The 16,724-nt window shown below is 41.2% G+C and overlaps 1 protein-coding gene across 1 annotated transcript; it reads left to right on the top strand.

Annotated features, from left to right (window-relative positions):
• Window positions 1-1,863: 1,863 nt before the first annotated feature.
• On the top strand, window positions 1,864-2,904 carry LRRC30 (leucine rich repeat containing 30). The gene has a single exon (XM_009982098.2). The coding sequence runs from the start codon at window positions 2,008-2,010 to the stop codon at window positions 2,902-2,904; it is 897 nt and encodes a 298-aa protein (XP_009980400.2). The 5' UTR covers window positions 1,864-2,007.
• The last annotated feature ends 13,820 nt before the right edge of the window (window positions 2,905-16,724 follow it).

Below are 16,724 nucleotides of genomic sequence, written 5' to 3'. Positions count from 1 at the left end.
AGCGTGACCGGCCATTGGGTTTCCTCTTCCCCATGGAGCAGCTTCTCTGCCTGCAGCGGCAAGGTTATCTCTGCCTCTCCAGGCAGTACGTTTGGGTGATGATTAACAGGAGCACTGAGTCAGAGCTTATGGCTGCGATGGGATTTAATATAGTGTTTGTTTGTAAACAGACAAGTACTGGCGGAAAGTGCCTGCGAGGGAGGGATCTGCGAGTCAGGCTGCCAACCCGCTTCCACCAAACAGCTACAACTGGCCTCAGCCCTTTCCAGCCTCGTCCAGGCACTCCAGGGAATGCGATATTTCAGCCTCAGGACTGGTTGCTTTTATGCCACACAGCTCTGTTAAGGTGCACGTGTTAATTGCGTGGCTCGCTTGGCTCACCATCGTCTCGCACTGCTCACTGTGGTCCTGGCTCCGCTCCAGTTGCAGGACCCCGCTCACCAGACACAACCTGCAGGGATGTCCCCTCCACCGCTTCTCCCAGGCAGGTGCAGCTCTATGAGGGATCCAAAACTGAGAAGACATTGAGTGGTGCTGGCAGTAAGAAGAGACTGCGGGGACTGACTCCAAAGAGTGGAGTAGAGTGGCCCAACTCCCAGCTGCGGCTTCGGGCATAGTTCTGTCGCATCTGAGCTAATGCAGGGTTTTATGGTGAGGCTCTCTGAAATGAGGTGATGAGGAGGGTACATCCATCACCAAATCTCTCAGGCAGCAGCAAACTGTCTTCATCACCATGGATCCACTGGAGAGGAAAAGCCCGCAAAGTCTTGTACTATTTGCTGAAATTTTCACCTAGTTTAAAGTTTTTGCGTATCCTTTCTAGGTTCACTTTGAGTTTAAACTCACTGCATATACTGTAGCAATACAATTTCCTTTTATTGGTAGAGTTAGCTTCAGCTGTTGTCGGGTATTATTATACCTAACTGCTTCCTTCCTCTCCCATCAGTCCCTCTATGCTGGAGTTAAATGTCATTTATAGCCTGAGCTGTTTGACTGCTAGTCCCCCTGTACCCTAGAATAGCCCAGAAAGACAGGAAAGTTCACGGGGAAAGGGTCATCAAGTGTCTCCATTTTCTGCAGCACAAAAGAACCAGACCCTCAAAGTCTTGCTGACAGACGTGAAAGCAACACAAGACATTTAGGACAGAGTAATTTGGGCAGAACTGCGCAGTATGACTCCTCACACTTGGCAACGTGGGTAGCAAGCAATCATCCAAGTGGGTGCAGATACCACTGGAAAATGTCACTGCTGCAGCGAAGGTGGTACCCTTTCTGAAAAGAAAGAGGCCTATCCTCACCGCAAAGGGGGTATAAAAGCTAATGCTTTTTACAAGCATTAACTTTTTTTTTTTTTCTCAACTAACCAGAAAACGAGGGCTCACATGAAAAGTTTTTACCAGCACTTTTGCAGCATGCAAAATTTTCTGGTGGATTGGTAATTATTTCACTGAAATCAGAAACATCAAAATAAAAATTATTTTGAAAATGGTCTTTAAACCTGAATTGAAAAGATGGCTTGTTTGTTTGCTTGTTTTCTTCTATAGCTTGCTCGTTTGTTTTTTGAAGTCACTCTTGTTAATTATCCTGCAGCCACGGTATGTACCAGATAGCCAAGAAAGCTGACATGGTGAAGTTATATACAGCATCCTTGTGACCTTTTTGCAGTGAAGATACATATCTGTCCAATAAAGCCCAGGCCAAATGACAGTGACAGCTGCCTTGTGGCATTCAATTTGAATTTAACAGGTTTGCTCACAAGTCAGGAGCAAGTATTTCATTACACACTATGCACCAAGACCAACATAAGCCCCCAGAAGTGAAACTTTCCCTCGGCAGCTATGGAAACTGCCCCGGTGGACTGAGATGCACTTCACAGGCTCCTCCTTGTCTCCTTGCTTTGACTTTCCCGCCTCCTGCAAGCTGTCCTCTGTTGGCATTTGCATGTTGGTGTAGCACTAGCAAAGGAAGAAAATCTCACTTCATCTCTCAGAAGGGATCCAGGTTGTTATGGGAACTGAGCACTCAAAGAACGAGGGGCGAAGGAGCATGGTTTTTCTGAGGAAAGGTCCAAAGTTGCCTGCGTGGGAAGATGCTCTTCTCTCAGGGAAAGAGCCCAAGTCACTGCTGAGACGAGGATTGCGTTATGTCAGCTTGAGCCTCATAATGAAAGGGATGACCAGCGCGCCTGAATTTTTGTGGGGACTGCCTGAGGTGCAGAAACTGAACCTTTCACGCAACCAGCTGGTGGTGATTCCTTCTTCGCTGGGGAAACTGGACAGGCTGGTAGTGCTGAACTTGGGTGGCAACTGCCTCAAGTGTCTGCCTAAAGAGATTGGGCTGCTGAGGAACCTGAAGGTCTTGTTTGTCAATATGAACTGCCTGACAGAAGTGCCAGCAGAGCTCAGCTTGTGCAGGAAGCTGGAGGTTTTGAGCCTCTCACACAACTGCATCTCACAACTGCCTTTGAGCTTCACCGACCTGACAAGTTTGAGGAAACTGAACCTCAGTAACAACCGCTTTGTGCAAATTCCCCTCTGCATTTTCGCGCTGAGGAGCTTAGACTTCTTGCACCTAGGGTCCAACAGGCTTGAAAACATAGCAGAGAGTGTCCAGTATCTGGTCAATTTGCAAATCTTTATCATAGAGAATAACAACATACGCACCCTGCCACGGTCCCTCTGCTTCATCGCCACTCTGGAGCTACTGAACATCGATTACAATGCCATACAGACCCTCCCAGATGACCTCTACCTGCTGCGCCGGCTGCCACGCATCGCCTGGAACCCAATGGACAAAGGCCTCCACATCGCCCACAACCCCTTGTCCCGGCCCCTGCCCGAGGTCATCGAGGGGGGGCTGGATGTCCTTTACAACTACCTCAGGGAGAAAAAGGAGCACAACTGAGTTTCCACTGAGCTTGGGATTAAGTCTGTCATCAAGATTCAGCCGTAGCAGAGTGCTTTCCTGAACAGGCGTTTCCACTTCATAAACGCTCGGATTTCAAGGGCTGTGGATGTCTTTAGTAACGGTTGGTGGAAAGCAAGTAAAGTATGATGGTCTTGGTTAAGTGTGTGAAGAGTAAACTTTCTAAAAATATTCACCTCTGTAACCTTCAGTGTTGGTGTGTTTGGGTTTTTTTCCCTAAAAAAACCCACAAACATGTGAGAAAATGTTTGCCCTTCGTTTGACAGAAACAAATCAAGGCAGGCTGCTAGAAGTGCAGAAACGTGTATTTGCCAGCTATTAGGTTGGGGGAATATTAATATAAATTGGATTTACTATATGTGATCGCAGTTGCACTTTAACTCCTGCTCACTTCTTCATACGGAGATAAACCACTACATAAACAAACACTGCTATCCAAGTGAATCTCAAGGAAAATGTTTAATTTACTTTTGGCAGTGAATATATCCTGAGTTATATTAGCCCACAGACCGTATGTTACTGGCCAGTTCAATATCGTTTGTTGTTTACCCCACAGCTGTGAGCTGGCTTCTATAAATTACAGGTGAAGATGGTCGTTGATGATGTGATTTCCCAGTTCTTTGGAAGAAGACTCCAAACTTCTCCAAAGCTCCTAGTTCCCCTCCTAAGACACGTAGCCTTTCCCTCAGAGTCTCCTAGGGTGCCTACAGCCATGCGTCTCATCAGCTGGGAGCAGTACCCACAAGAAGCGGCAAAGCAAACGCGGATCCTTATTCCCTCTAACGAAGGCTTAGCTGAAGTTGCTCGTTACTCGATGAGTGACTGCACTCCGTTCCCTTTCCCGCATCCCTTCAATCTGAGCTGTGGAGTAACTGTACACAGGAGGCAGCATGTCTCCTAAAGGTGAAATATCTCTGTCAGGAAAAGCAGCATCAAACCAATCATCGGCTTAAGTAAGAGCTTCAAAAACAAATACTTATGTCTGTGATTTTCAGTATCAGCCAGTAGCATAAAAGTCGGGTCTTATGTGGTTTCTCATATTGATCTTCTGTGAATGTCCTTCATCAAAGTTTTATCTGGTAATAAAGAGGCAGTATGAAAGAGCTGTTAACAATTTATGCAACCTATTTTTTTTTTTTGTTCCCTCACACCAGTGTAAAACAGAAGCAACTCTGTTGAAATCAGTTGAGATAAATGCTTGTAATGGCAGCATAAGAGAGGAATGAGCCTTTAATTCTTGAGCTAATTAAGAGTATTCAAAGCCACTTTTGAAGTGCTTCCTATCCTATGTCAAATCTCAGGAATCAATGATTACTTTCTAAAACATAATTTGCTTGAAATTACGGAAGGCTGTGGAAGGCTGATCCTGCTTCTAGTGAAATTAATGGACGACCCCTGGCTGAGGGAAAAACTCTTCAGCAGAGGTAGAAGCAGTCTGATAACAGCAGACAATCATGTAATTCATCGGTACATACTAGCAAACGCAGCACCTTTGGTCATGCGAGCGTTATCAGTGTGGTATTGAATGTAGCAATGACGAATCAGTGCTCACAGAATATTGCTCTCTGGGGCTGCTTACTCTGATATTTTATTATGTTGGATTGTTTTGTGTACTGTTTGTTATCTTAATAGAGAATTTCAGTGTTACACCCAAGAATCGCAGTTTCCAAGTGTGTAGTCAAGGACAAATCTTATGTTTCTAGCAAATTAGAAACCTTTTGAAGGGCACTTTCACTCCAGAATTAAGAGAACAAACCAACAAAGCAAATAAACAAGCACCAAAGCACAGTCAATTTGTGACTTTATGTTTCTAATGCAGAGAGGTTTTATACCTAGCTTTACGTGTATTTATTTCACCGATGCAATAGGATTTATAACAAAGATCCAAGTTTTTAAATGAACAATACATCTAATAAATTAATATGCGATTCAATTAGTGACAAGAAATAAAGCTGCAATTATTTATAGTAATACAAACAGATAATTCTTAGAGGGGATTAGACACAGATTATTAACTTTTCTAAATGTCCATTTCATACCCCTAAGCCTGGCATTCGTGTAAACACTGCAGTCCTGCAATAGTGCTTTGCAGGAAAATCAGATGCCTATGGCATTAATCACCTGAAAAGATTTTCCACATATCAGTATCCAGGATTATATGACACCAGATAGCCTCCAATGTGATCTGACTAGGAGAGGTATGCACAGTAATTTACATGGAAGATATGAGACTGGACTGCATGTGTTCATTAGGATATCACTACAGAGGGTGAGAAACAGCGCATGATTCAAGAAAATGGTCTCCAGACAGGGGCTTAAAAGGCAAATTTGACATAATCAAATGCATCTGGAGAAGCAGTTTTAATATGAAGTGCAATACTAATAATTTAAAATTCAATTATTCAATTGAATAATAATAACCTTTTACTCAAGCTAATAAACCTTTGTAAGCATACGAAACACATAAAGGTCTCTGCCTTTTTAAACAGAATAATAAAATTCATTGAATAAACGGTACTGCAATGTATAATTCAGATTTTACCATTAAGAAGATAATTTCTACTGAACTGCTTTAGTCTTTCTTTCACTTCTGAATTAAGACCCTTATAAATAGCTTTCTCAAAGATACAGAAAATTATCTCACATGACTAAAGGTGGTGTTCTGTGTTCTGAATTCTTCCTGTAAAAAGAAAAGCCTGTATTTCACTGTTAATGTACAGAAATATACATTAGACACAAATGAAGGCACATGTATTTGCATTTGAGAGGGAACAAGATAGAGAAAGCAAGCAAGAGGCGCAGGAGGGAGATAGAAAGCATGATGTCATATGCTGGCCCTAGTTTTGAGCAAGGCATTAGCAAAGAATTGGTGGATCTCAGTGTTGTCGTCTGATATGAACTGCACAGATGACTGGGAAAAAAAGGAGCTGAAACGCTGCAGGGGCTATAGTCATATCTCATAATACATGACAACTGTATGACTTCTATGTGTATATTAAATGATATGATTTTGACTTACAATATTTCAGAGATCTATATGCAGAATGTTACATTTGTTTCTCATACTCACTGAAGTGTTCTCATCCTAAGTCTCACAGAAGCTTTTGATGTATCTATCAGTTTTGTTGTTATTGATGGTGGTGTTCTTCGAAAGAATGGAAAAAGTGGAATCCACTGATGGAAAAGGATACCCTCTTCGCAGAGTGACTTTTCTATGGCTATCGCTCAGAGAAGCTCTCAAAGACCTTAGAAAAAATCATGATGTGGACAAAACAAAGGGCAAAGCAGAAGAACAAAGTAGAAAGAATATAGTCAGTGGTCAAATGTTTGGGATAAATGTAGTATATAACAGGGCTGTACAATTCACTCCCTGGGTATCGTCAAATACACTGGTGGTACATTTGATGAGTCGAACAGCTTCCATCTGTTTCTATTTCGAGTCTGAAAGAAAGCTGCATTCTGTGAAAAGTTTACAGTCTAGTCAACAAGCAAAACCTTTGAAAACTGGAAGGTTTCAGGCTCTTGGCCCAGCCAAAGTTAAAGACTTCAACCTCTGACTGAAAGGAAAACACTTTAATCTGAAGTGTTGCTGTAACACTTCACTGGAAGTTGAAGCTGAAATGTGTTGGACTGACTGCTCTGGGGCCACTGGCCAAGACGGCCACATGGGCAAACTTCTTCACATCACTTGAGACTGGTTGATACCCGAAAAGTCGGTGCAATTGAAATCGAACTTCCCAAGAGTCGTTTTGGAGTTTTAGAAAGCAGGCGTTCTTTATTGCAGCGCTAGGTGCAAGGTGGATATCTCCTCCTAGCATGCACACCTGGCTTCTGGACAGAAAATTAGTTATACACTGCAATCATGCATATTCATAACACATTTATGTATTCTTAAACAATTGGTTAATTTTCTCTCGCTTTACATGTAAATTACTTCACATGCTCAGTTCTCTTCCTCTGCCCCTTCATTTTGGGACTGGGATATGTTTAGGGTAGGTTATCCGTGAGTCGGTGGTTGCAATCTCCCCCTGCCAGAATTACCTTTACCCCCAAAGTCACTGCAAGTTCACAGTTCAGAAAAACATGATAACAACGTTTATACATTTTCTGGGATGTTCCCTCCAAGGGCAGACAATTCTTGATAAAGAGTCTCCCTTTTAATCGCTCCTGACTGCTTCAAGGATGGTCATCTTGTTAGTTTCTTTAGGTATGCGTAAATCACCTACTGCCAACTAAACCCTTCATGAAACTCTTACACAAAAACTTTAACTCCTTTATTGTTGGGTAACAGGTGACTTCCCAAAACACATTTCAACATTCCAGCAGCCCCGTGAGGCACCCACTGGCATGTAGCCTGGCCAGGAACACTAGTCTGGTATGTGACTGAAGCAGCAAGAACCTACAAAGACCAATTTCCAAGAGGCACTTGGGGTGGCACTTCAAAACAGAATTTTTCAGATTCCAACTGGAAGCTCTTGAAATTCAGATTTTATTGTTATCATTTTGGTTGAAAAATACGTCTACAATTTTTTCCCCAGCTTGCAGTATCTTCTCCATACTTTTCTTAATTTTCATCAGAATTCCTCCTTTTTTCTTTTTTTTCCAGAACCCAGAACGGTTTCTAGGCATTTTTACTACAAGAATATGCATTCTACAGTTTAAGCTTTTTAGAATATAAAATAACTAATCTCCTATTACTGCACTGTAGCTTCAGGGAACCATATCTTTCAGTTAATATTTGGTTAATATTTTTAAGAACTTTACAATCATCATTTAAGTGAACAAGCATGCATCTAAAAAGTATTGCGTTGATCCTGGAGAGATTTGAACACGTTCTTTACTTCGTTATGCCAACACATTACTTGAAAAAACATATCACAGCATATAATTTTTGCAAGTAGAAAAATCATTGATACTTCAGCTTACTTCCTTAACAAAAGGAAAAAAGACTCAAAGGTCTTCACCACATGAGAGATAAATAAAGGTAAATAAAGAGAGATAAAGAAAGCAAATGAACTGATCATCTGGTCAGTATGGTTTCACCAAATTCCGAAGGTCAATTTGCTGCACAACCTTCAGACAGCAGTTTTTGAGTTATTCAAGGAGTGTTTCAGACTGCCTGACACAGTTCTATTAAGTATAATTAATATGTATGTAAATAATTATATAAAAATAGCAATATACAACTATTTCTGAAATATTAAGAAAATATGCATGTTATTACGTCATATGCGCTTCTGTAGTCCACACATGTAGGAGCTGAAATCCTGAAACATTTGCAGGAGAGGTAAGTTAAAGAAAAGGAAAGTTAAAGTTCAGTTAAAGGAAAATTTTCACTGACTGTAGAAGGGCCTGCATTTATGTGAGAATGTACACTTTTACGATTTTATGTACAGAAAAAAACAAGATTTAAAAACTCGGTAGATGTTTAAACGGGTGTGAAGCTTTAGATATGTTGGGACAGAGGTAAACTTCAATACTCACATATGGAGTAAGTCTGAAAATCATTTAATAAAATTGCATCATCCTTCCTCTGTACAAGTGTGAGGCAGAATAATAATTATAAAAGATGAAAAAAGAGACACTGAAACAGCTCTCTTTAGAAATGTATTAGGTTATCTGAGCACCCTGAATATCCCAAGAGGAAATCAAATTCATATAAAGATTTTTTAAAAGTGGAAATATATAAGAAATATTTTTTCTCCCTCCCAGCAACCCAGAGAAAAGCGGACTGCTGACATTATTATGTTTAAATTCTTCTTTCATCTCCCGCCCCATTGATTCCATGCATTCATCTGTGGTGCAACAGGGGCCAACCAACCTTCAAAAACCATCCCTCAGTGCTGCCTTCTGCAGCCCAGCAGTACCGACAGCATCCTGCACCCATACGGCCGCCTACCACACCGGATTACTTTGCAGGGTTTGGTGACAAAGCCTGAAATTTATACTCCAATGTATGTGGAGTCACGTCATGCATGGCTAAAAAGGTGGTTTCCAGTGAAGCAGGAAGTGTAGCAGCAGCTTCAGAAAAGGTCACTGAAAATTATGCTGCCTCATACAATGAGCTTATCCAGGCAGACTGAAAAGAAGAACAAAGGGCAGAGCCTTATGTCTTCCCGGGGTTCAGAGGAGTTTTGGGTACCATAAATTCATTGATGGATTGCCTGTTTTCAATTTCCACTTCCCAGATATTAAAAAAAAAAACAATTCTCCCTTCTTTTTTGATACAACTCTTTGAGGGAAATCCATGTTGCAGTTTTGTTCCTGATTTCCAACCTTTGTGTCATGGGCATATTCACGAAGGGACAAATTGCTTCTTCCCTCTTGCAAAGCCAATGTTGCCAGGTGTGGGTGGGTGTGAAAATGTACCGAGGGTCCAGTCTCTCACCCACCACACAAGGAAGGCAGGACGGGGGAGGCTGGCAGGCTGCACAACCACCGGTCATGAGATGGGTAACCTACTCAAAACAGGTGCTGTGCTCACAACACCGACTTTGTGCACCTGCCTCAGAAGTTTCAGACAGTGGTTAGTCCCTGGACACTGTTTGCACAGTTGATAGAGAAAGATGGACGCATTACTCCCGGGAGGCACCAGGAAAAGGGTGTTGCTGAAGTACCCCATGTTGTCCTGGGGTCTCTCCTTGCTGGCCAGAGAGAGCCCCAGGACATCTGCAGCCTAATTTAGGCCTCTGAAGCCAGGTCAGTGAAGCTACAGGGTACAAAGACCTTCCTTTGCCTAATCTTGCCTCTGCAGCACATGTGCACAGAACAAGAAGCACCATCTCTCAATATAATATAATATTCAGACTTGCTGAGAAGGGTTGGAAGATACATCAGAGAAACACCAATGCACCTGCAGTGCCCTGTGCCAAATGCTTTTAATGGCAGAAAATCTTTTCTCCCCCGATAGTAAAATGCTCTGCCTCAAAACAGGCGTAAGTAAAACACATTTAAAAGAAGCTTCTGTAGTTTCTAGAAACAACATTCCAAAATCAGCTAAAAGAAATTACCAAGTGAGTAACAGCAAAGTGTTACAGTAAATAATCCTTTCCATCTAGAAAACAAAGTTATTTTCATTACACTTTCCTTGCTTGTTCCTTGTCCTTTCTGTTTTAAAAACATAATGGAAGTGTGTGTGTATATATGGATTTCTGTACCGGTCTGTGCATGTATGTCTTTTTTCCCTTTAGGGGACCACACAGGCTATTAGTGGTTCCTCAATTGTTTGCCTGTGTAAGCAGGTAAGTCTCTCTGGCATAGATTAATATAGTGCCCTGTGAATGGCACCGATGGGAGAGCTGAAGGACCTGGAAGAATAATACCTTCACTTTGGGAAATTCATTCAATCGAGCGTGACTTGGTTAGGATAGTGCCTTTCCATAGGCAATTCTGAGCACAACATTCCCATATATCTTTCAGCACACTTACCTTCTCTTTCCAACTGAGAAATAACACTGTAAAGAGCAGATTGTAATGTGGTGGGGTTTTGTTCTGTCCTCATGCAAATGAAATTACAAAGATACTAACCTTGAAATCAACTAATTAAAAAAAAGTCCCTCTAAGCATGATGTGTGTGTGCGTGTGCATTTGTGCGCGTGTGTGTTTGGGAGGGTTTTACAATACTTCGCAAAGTAGTATCTGAGGAATATGTGTGAGCTGACTGAAAAACAGCGTATTCCACTGGAAACAAAATTATAGTGATTTAGCATCAAAGCAGGACTTAAAATACACAGTGGCAAGCTATGTTACTTTTGAATTTCTCATACATTAGTTTTCCTGGGTGTCAGATTTAGTGTTAGATATAACAAAGGTCATTGGGGGCTTTTATTAAGTGATGTGGGGATTTAAAATATGGAAGATACATTCATTTTCTGTTAGTCACTAAAAGTTTAGTAGCTTTTGCAGTGAACTTTTTGAAATGCATTCTTTAGCCCATCAAGAAAGAAAAGAAGTTAAATTCCACACAGCCTGATCCGTGTAAGAAAATTTATAGATCTGATACTAAACTGTATACTAAACTGTATACTGAGTTCAGTTTGGCCTGAATGGTTGTAGAAGGCTCAAATGAAAAAGTTTAGCAAATTTTCACACTCAATTGTCTGGGCTGCTCCAAGGGATGGGGGTGAAACACAGCTGGTTCAAAATTTAATTTAACTTAAGAAGAACTTTAGTAGTTGTTTGTTTATCAAAAGCCAATGTATATGTATATTTTATTTGGATAAGTTAATAAAGCAGTCTTACTATGAGTGTTTCAGTAGTCTCTTCTCTTTTCTTATATAAAGCCAGTGTCTCACAGACTTCCGGTACTACATTTTCCAGCCGTGCTTGGAAGGACCAGAGGTTGATCTGATCTAAGTGATCCCCCAGGTCTTGGAGAACAGAAAGCAAATGAATGCTCTTAATTAGACTTGGTAAGTTTTCAGGCAAAGCCCATATCAGGGCTAGATCTAATTTATTTCTCATTTGGCTCTGTTATGAATTTACAGCAGTTAAGATGTTTCATCTTCCTTGGACTGGCATGCAGATATTAGAGTGCATGAGTGAGAAAATTCATCCAACATGTCCAAATCCTCATAAGGACTAGCCTTAGGGGAGGATGTAGAAATTCACCAGGGACTGAGAATTCTCTCTGGTGTATCAGGTATCCATTAGAGAGGTTATTTAATATTCTTTAGCTTGCCTAATATGTTGCAAAGCAGTGACATTTCAAGACTTATCCATGAAGATAATAGCTCTTCTCAGTAAGTCATTTTCACATTTACACCAATTTAGCATAGTGTGAATTTGGACAAAGATAGGCATCACTTTTCTCTTGCCAGTGTTGCCAGGGTAATGAGTCACCAAACTGGGATTTCTGCTACAGTCCCCTCTCTCTCTTGTACTCCCCAAACCAGCAGCTGGTTATTCTGAGCAGAACCTAGGCTTGTCTGCATATTCAACAATAAATACACAGCAGACATGCCCTGCAGTTGTCTTGCTGCAGTTCATACTAGCAACAGTATATTTTAAAATATCAGATAAATAACAAATATAAGGAGGGTGAGGAGGAAGGAATTGCCACTTAGGAGGCTACTGCTAGACGTCCAGTCAGTTTACTAAGAAGCCAGGACAGCTTATGTACAGTTTCTTCTATGCTAGCTATCTGCATTAGCCCATTAATTCTGCTGCCTTTTTCTTTTAATTTGTCCTTCCTCCTTGTTTTGTTATGTTCTCTCTTTTCTATTGCTACCCACTCTCCTTCCTTTTTTTGTTTTGCCTCTTTGTTTCTTATTAACGAGTTTTGACGTTTTTAATTAAAGTTGACTGCTTGACTGATGCCAGTTAAACTCCCTTTTTCTGAATTTGCCCTCTGATACAAGTTAATCATTAGCAGAGGCCTGTCTTCATCAACTACACAGAGGGATAGCCAAAAAAAAAAAAAAAAAAAAAGAAAAACAAAAGAAAAACAACAAATAGAGTAAGTGAAAAATGGTGAACAAGCCTCAGGAAGCAGTAACTAGCCCAAAGAGCTGAATATACTTTGCACTTAGTGGCATTTTTCTGTGCTCCTGTGACTCATAAATCCTCAGTCTCCGGTACGATTCCAGATGGATGTTTCTGTTAGCCAGCTACTGAAGGGCTATTGCAAATGTTAAAAGACACAGGAAAGAGTCTATGCACAACTGTGAACATACATGAAGTCCTGTCCTCGCCTGACTTATTCTCCTGAGGTCCCCTCCTGTTCCCAGTGAAGGGCTACATAAATTCACTGCCTCTGTTACCTGTATTTCAGAAATGAGGAATTTTGGTCACCCCTGGTTGTCATATTGCTACAGAATGATTTAGAAACATATAAAACCAGGAACAGATTCTCTCATCTAGCCCCAAATTTTGCCATGTGCTGTAGACAGTGAGATTTATGTCTAGTTCTCCATTTCTGCTGTAAAAATATGTCCACCTCACTTGCTTTCACCTGCGTGTCATACACTTCCAGTCTTTGGTGTCAGTCCTTTAAAAGGAAAGTTACAGTTTGAGGCTGGAGCAATGACGCGTAGCTGCAATTACGCCGAGTGGTAACAATTACACTGTTCACAGAGTGCTCACTTGAACTTCAGGACAGGAAGAAAAAAGGTCAGATAAAGAAAGCAAAGGCAACAGGATCCAGTAAAGAAGGAAAAGTTTGCTTGCCTGGTTTGAACTGACCAAGCTGATGTGCATGTGTGGTGTGAAGCTCAGCACTGCCCTGTCATGACCCTCAGATCATTTGGGGGGGAGGGAGGTTCTTCTTGCATGGAGTACTCGCCCCAGCAAAGCAGGACCAAGGGAACTGCTCCTACAAGTCTTACCTGCCATTGGGTACAGTGGGAACTGTAGGCATGTAGAAGTAAAGATGGCTGGACCCGGTGTACACAGCGGGGTATGGTATAAGATCCAGTAACAGCACAAGGGTATAATTTATCCACTAATTCTGGAAAGAATCAATCATCAGGGCTGAAAATAACTTTTTTGCTTTATTGCTGAGTGCCTGAAGGTGCAGCCAGCTCCATGGAAGGTGGTGCTGCATCAGTTTCGCATTTAAGAGCAAGATAAGAAAATTCTTCTGCCTCTGAGGACAACCTCTTGTTTCAGGATCCATAGAAACTCAGAGATAGATCTGAACTGATTATGACAATCAGTTTTAAAGTCCCTTCTCAGCCCAACACTACAACACATAAATCAAACCACCGTACAGTATCACTGAACAAGAGCAGTTATAGTCTTATTACATAAAAGCAGGCAAATAATATGACTAGAAGGGTATTTTAATACATTATACTCATTACTTGGTAGTTTGATGTCAAATATATGAAATATTAAGCAAGATATAATAATCCCTCTAGTAATGTAAAAATGTTCACATTTTTAATCTAGAGATCTCACTGATGAGGCATGATTGTTCAACATCCTAGAAGGCAGCTTTCTAAATTATGCTATTCCCCGTGGCAAGCGAAGGACAGATCACAGACTTAATGGAAGGAGCATTTTCGTTTTCCCTATTGAACAATGGGATTTACATTTCAGCCCTCCAGCAAGTGAAGTTACTCATGATACCTTCTAAATTAGTACCACCTCATAAGTTGCACCCAGGGTACCTCCTAAATTAACAAGTAATACATTTAGGAATCCCTGAAAGGCTTGTTATCTCCTGTCCAATATATCATTAGCACTGTATATAATTTCTGACACGGTGTGCCCAGCCATTCTTCTAGTGGAAGATTCCCATAGGTTAAATATAGCACTGTAGCGATCCATTTCTGACTTCCCGTTATGCTTCAGTATCTGCAGAGGAATTAAGGCCAACTGCAAAAGAATCATTTCCCTGGCCTTTCAGTTTATATGCTTTCATAGCCATGGAACAACAGCAGAATTGCCGGTCCATTATATTGCCGTTTCTATTTGATGATATAAAAGTAAATGCTATATTCATAACCCCATCTCCAGACGAAAGAGAGCTGTCATTCCGAGGTTAGGATATTCACTTCTGTATCTCAAGTCCTCCTGGCTGTTTTAGATATCTACACTGCCACGGTCATTTCTGAGCTGCTCATGCACTTCTGTGTCACCACTCAGGGTAGTGGCAGGAAACAACACAGGGAGAAGAAATGCTGATATAACGGTTCATGTTGAGAAGGAGTTGCTCATTAATATGCTCTCAGGCTGTCATACTTTGAGATACTGGTCAAAGGTGTTTGCAAAGCTGGAAATCAAGAAATGTTCACCTCTTCAGCCTCTTCTGGGCTAAGAATTTAACTCATTGCTGACAAAACACATCAGCACCTGGAGAAGCTGGACTAGCCCTCACACAGGTTTTGCCGGAGCACAGGGGTACTGCTAATGGCTTAATACATCACCCTCAAGCCTCGTCTGAGCTCCTCCACTGTTTGCTTCTGACACAGAGCATGCCTGCAGCACTGGGATCTGGTTGCTTCGGAAGGCTTCCTTCACTTAACACCAGTGTCAGATGCCTTCTTCCCAAGCAGGGGGCTGCTGGCAGCAGAAAGCTGTTTCTAGGCAAACTGGATCCCTGCAGACATTTGCTGCCACAAAGATGCCTGAGACCTGGCATGGCCATCGCTGGCAGGGTTGACAGCGATTCCTCATTTCCCTGAGGCAGTTCCCATGGCCACTGTTTCCAGCAGAAGCCTCACTGAAGTTCAGCTACTTTTCCTTAGCAGGTGTAAGGCAGAGCAAATGTCAAATCCTCCATTGCTTTATCTACTTTGTTTTTTATTGTACTAGCTAGAATGATTTGCATCTATTGAGCTTTTAATAATATTATTAACTGTAGCTAATCAGCATGGCACAAAGATGCTCATCATCTTCTTGGAAATGGCCAGTCAAGAGTTTACACAATAGGAGGATGGCTGTTTTTCAGGCTCACATGAAGACATATATTATATTTCTCTCTGGAGATACCTTCCAGCTGCTCAGTGAGGTGACAAAGAAGCAAATCTGTCTACAGACTTTCTGTTACCTCTTTTGTGAATAGGCACCATTTGCATTATAAACATTTTAACAAAGACACATTGAGCTAAATTTAACCCTATGACTTTGATGAGTTTAGTCCACTGACTTTGTGGAGGAAAATACAGAGCTGAGTCTTGTTTTTGATTAAGCTCACAAGTACAAAGAACTCTCTCAAAAATCTCCACTGTGGGACCTCAGCCAGCAGAGGCCCATAACCGAATAATGGGAACTTGTTATCGCTCTTTGATTATAAGTATCTGTTGGCTAAATATGCACAAAATGAGTATCTCTTATTTTTAACAGATAATCTTGTTGCACCTATTTTTAAAGAACAAAGACTTCACTCTCCATTTTTTTGAAGGTCCCACTAACTAACTTAAATAGGGTAGATCGAATTCCAGAATCACTAAATTTGATTTGTAATGAGAATCAGATCAACAGATTTTTCTTATCTCAATGCAAATGTCCTTCATCTATGTGAATTAGGAGTCTCCATCAACTCTGAGTTGACTCTCAGAGACTCCCAGAATTCAATTTCCTGAGCAGGAGACAGTATAGATTAGTTTGATTTATAATGAATTTCAACCCTCTCAAGGTAGCTACTGCCAGCAGTGTCTTCTCTTTCAGAGCTGTAGATCTTGAAATATAGGAGTCAGATGCTGAGGTTAATAATTAATGTGAAGCCTCCAGATCTTATAGCTATTCCAATATAAAGTAATCATATAAGGTTCCAAGAAGCCAAAAAGAAACAGAAAGTAAGTCACAAGAAATGTATCCTCAATGCAGCTTGTGTGTGCTAAGGCAGTGATTCAGGTACTTCGGCAATGGAGCGTGCGTTCATTTATTACCAGTAGAGACCGGGATTCATATTTTGAACCCAAGAAGGAGCTGACTTCAGTTCTTGGAATTCGTTTCTCTTCATAGCAAACACTTAATCACAAGTTTTATCCCTTTCTGAAATTCAAATTTAGACCCTTGATTGCAAAGATCAGGTCTGCAATATAAAGCATCTCTGAGTTATCGCAGAGCATCTGTTGTCCCAGAATCCCACACTATCTAGTTCCAAAAGTTTTGCCTCCACCCATCATTAATGAGTCTAGGAACAGTAGCACAGGACATAGAGGACAGCTTGGAAGTCTGCAAATTAAGAGAAAACTGAAGTTTAACACCCACAGCAGACAAATCGCAGAGATTCTGTAGCACATGTGCAAAAAGAATAGGTGTTTGAGCAATGGTCTAATGAGGAAAGTGAGTAGATGCATGAGTAAGTCAAGAATAGCCTTTTACCTACAAAGAGGGATGTCCTAGAATGG

This window comes from Tauraco erythrolophus, chromosome 3 (assembly GCF_009769465.1).
Source record: "Tauraco erythrolophus isolate bTauEry1 chromosome 3, bTauEry1.pri, whole genome shotgun sequence".
Taxonomy (NCBI): Eukaryota; Metazoa; Chordata; class Aves; order Musophagiformes; family Musophagidae; genus Tauraco; species Tauraco erythrolophus.
Note: the sequence above shows the minus strand (reverse complement) of the source record. Positions and strands in the feature narration are given on the sequence as shown.

What these genes read in the sequence shown, in the direction of transcription:
- LRRC30 (XM_009982098.2), top strand. Translation starts at nt 2,008, where the DNA reads ATGGGAACTGAGCACTCAAAGAACGAGGGGCGAAGGAGCATGGTTTTT.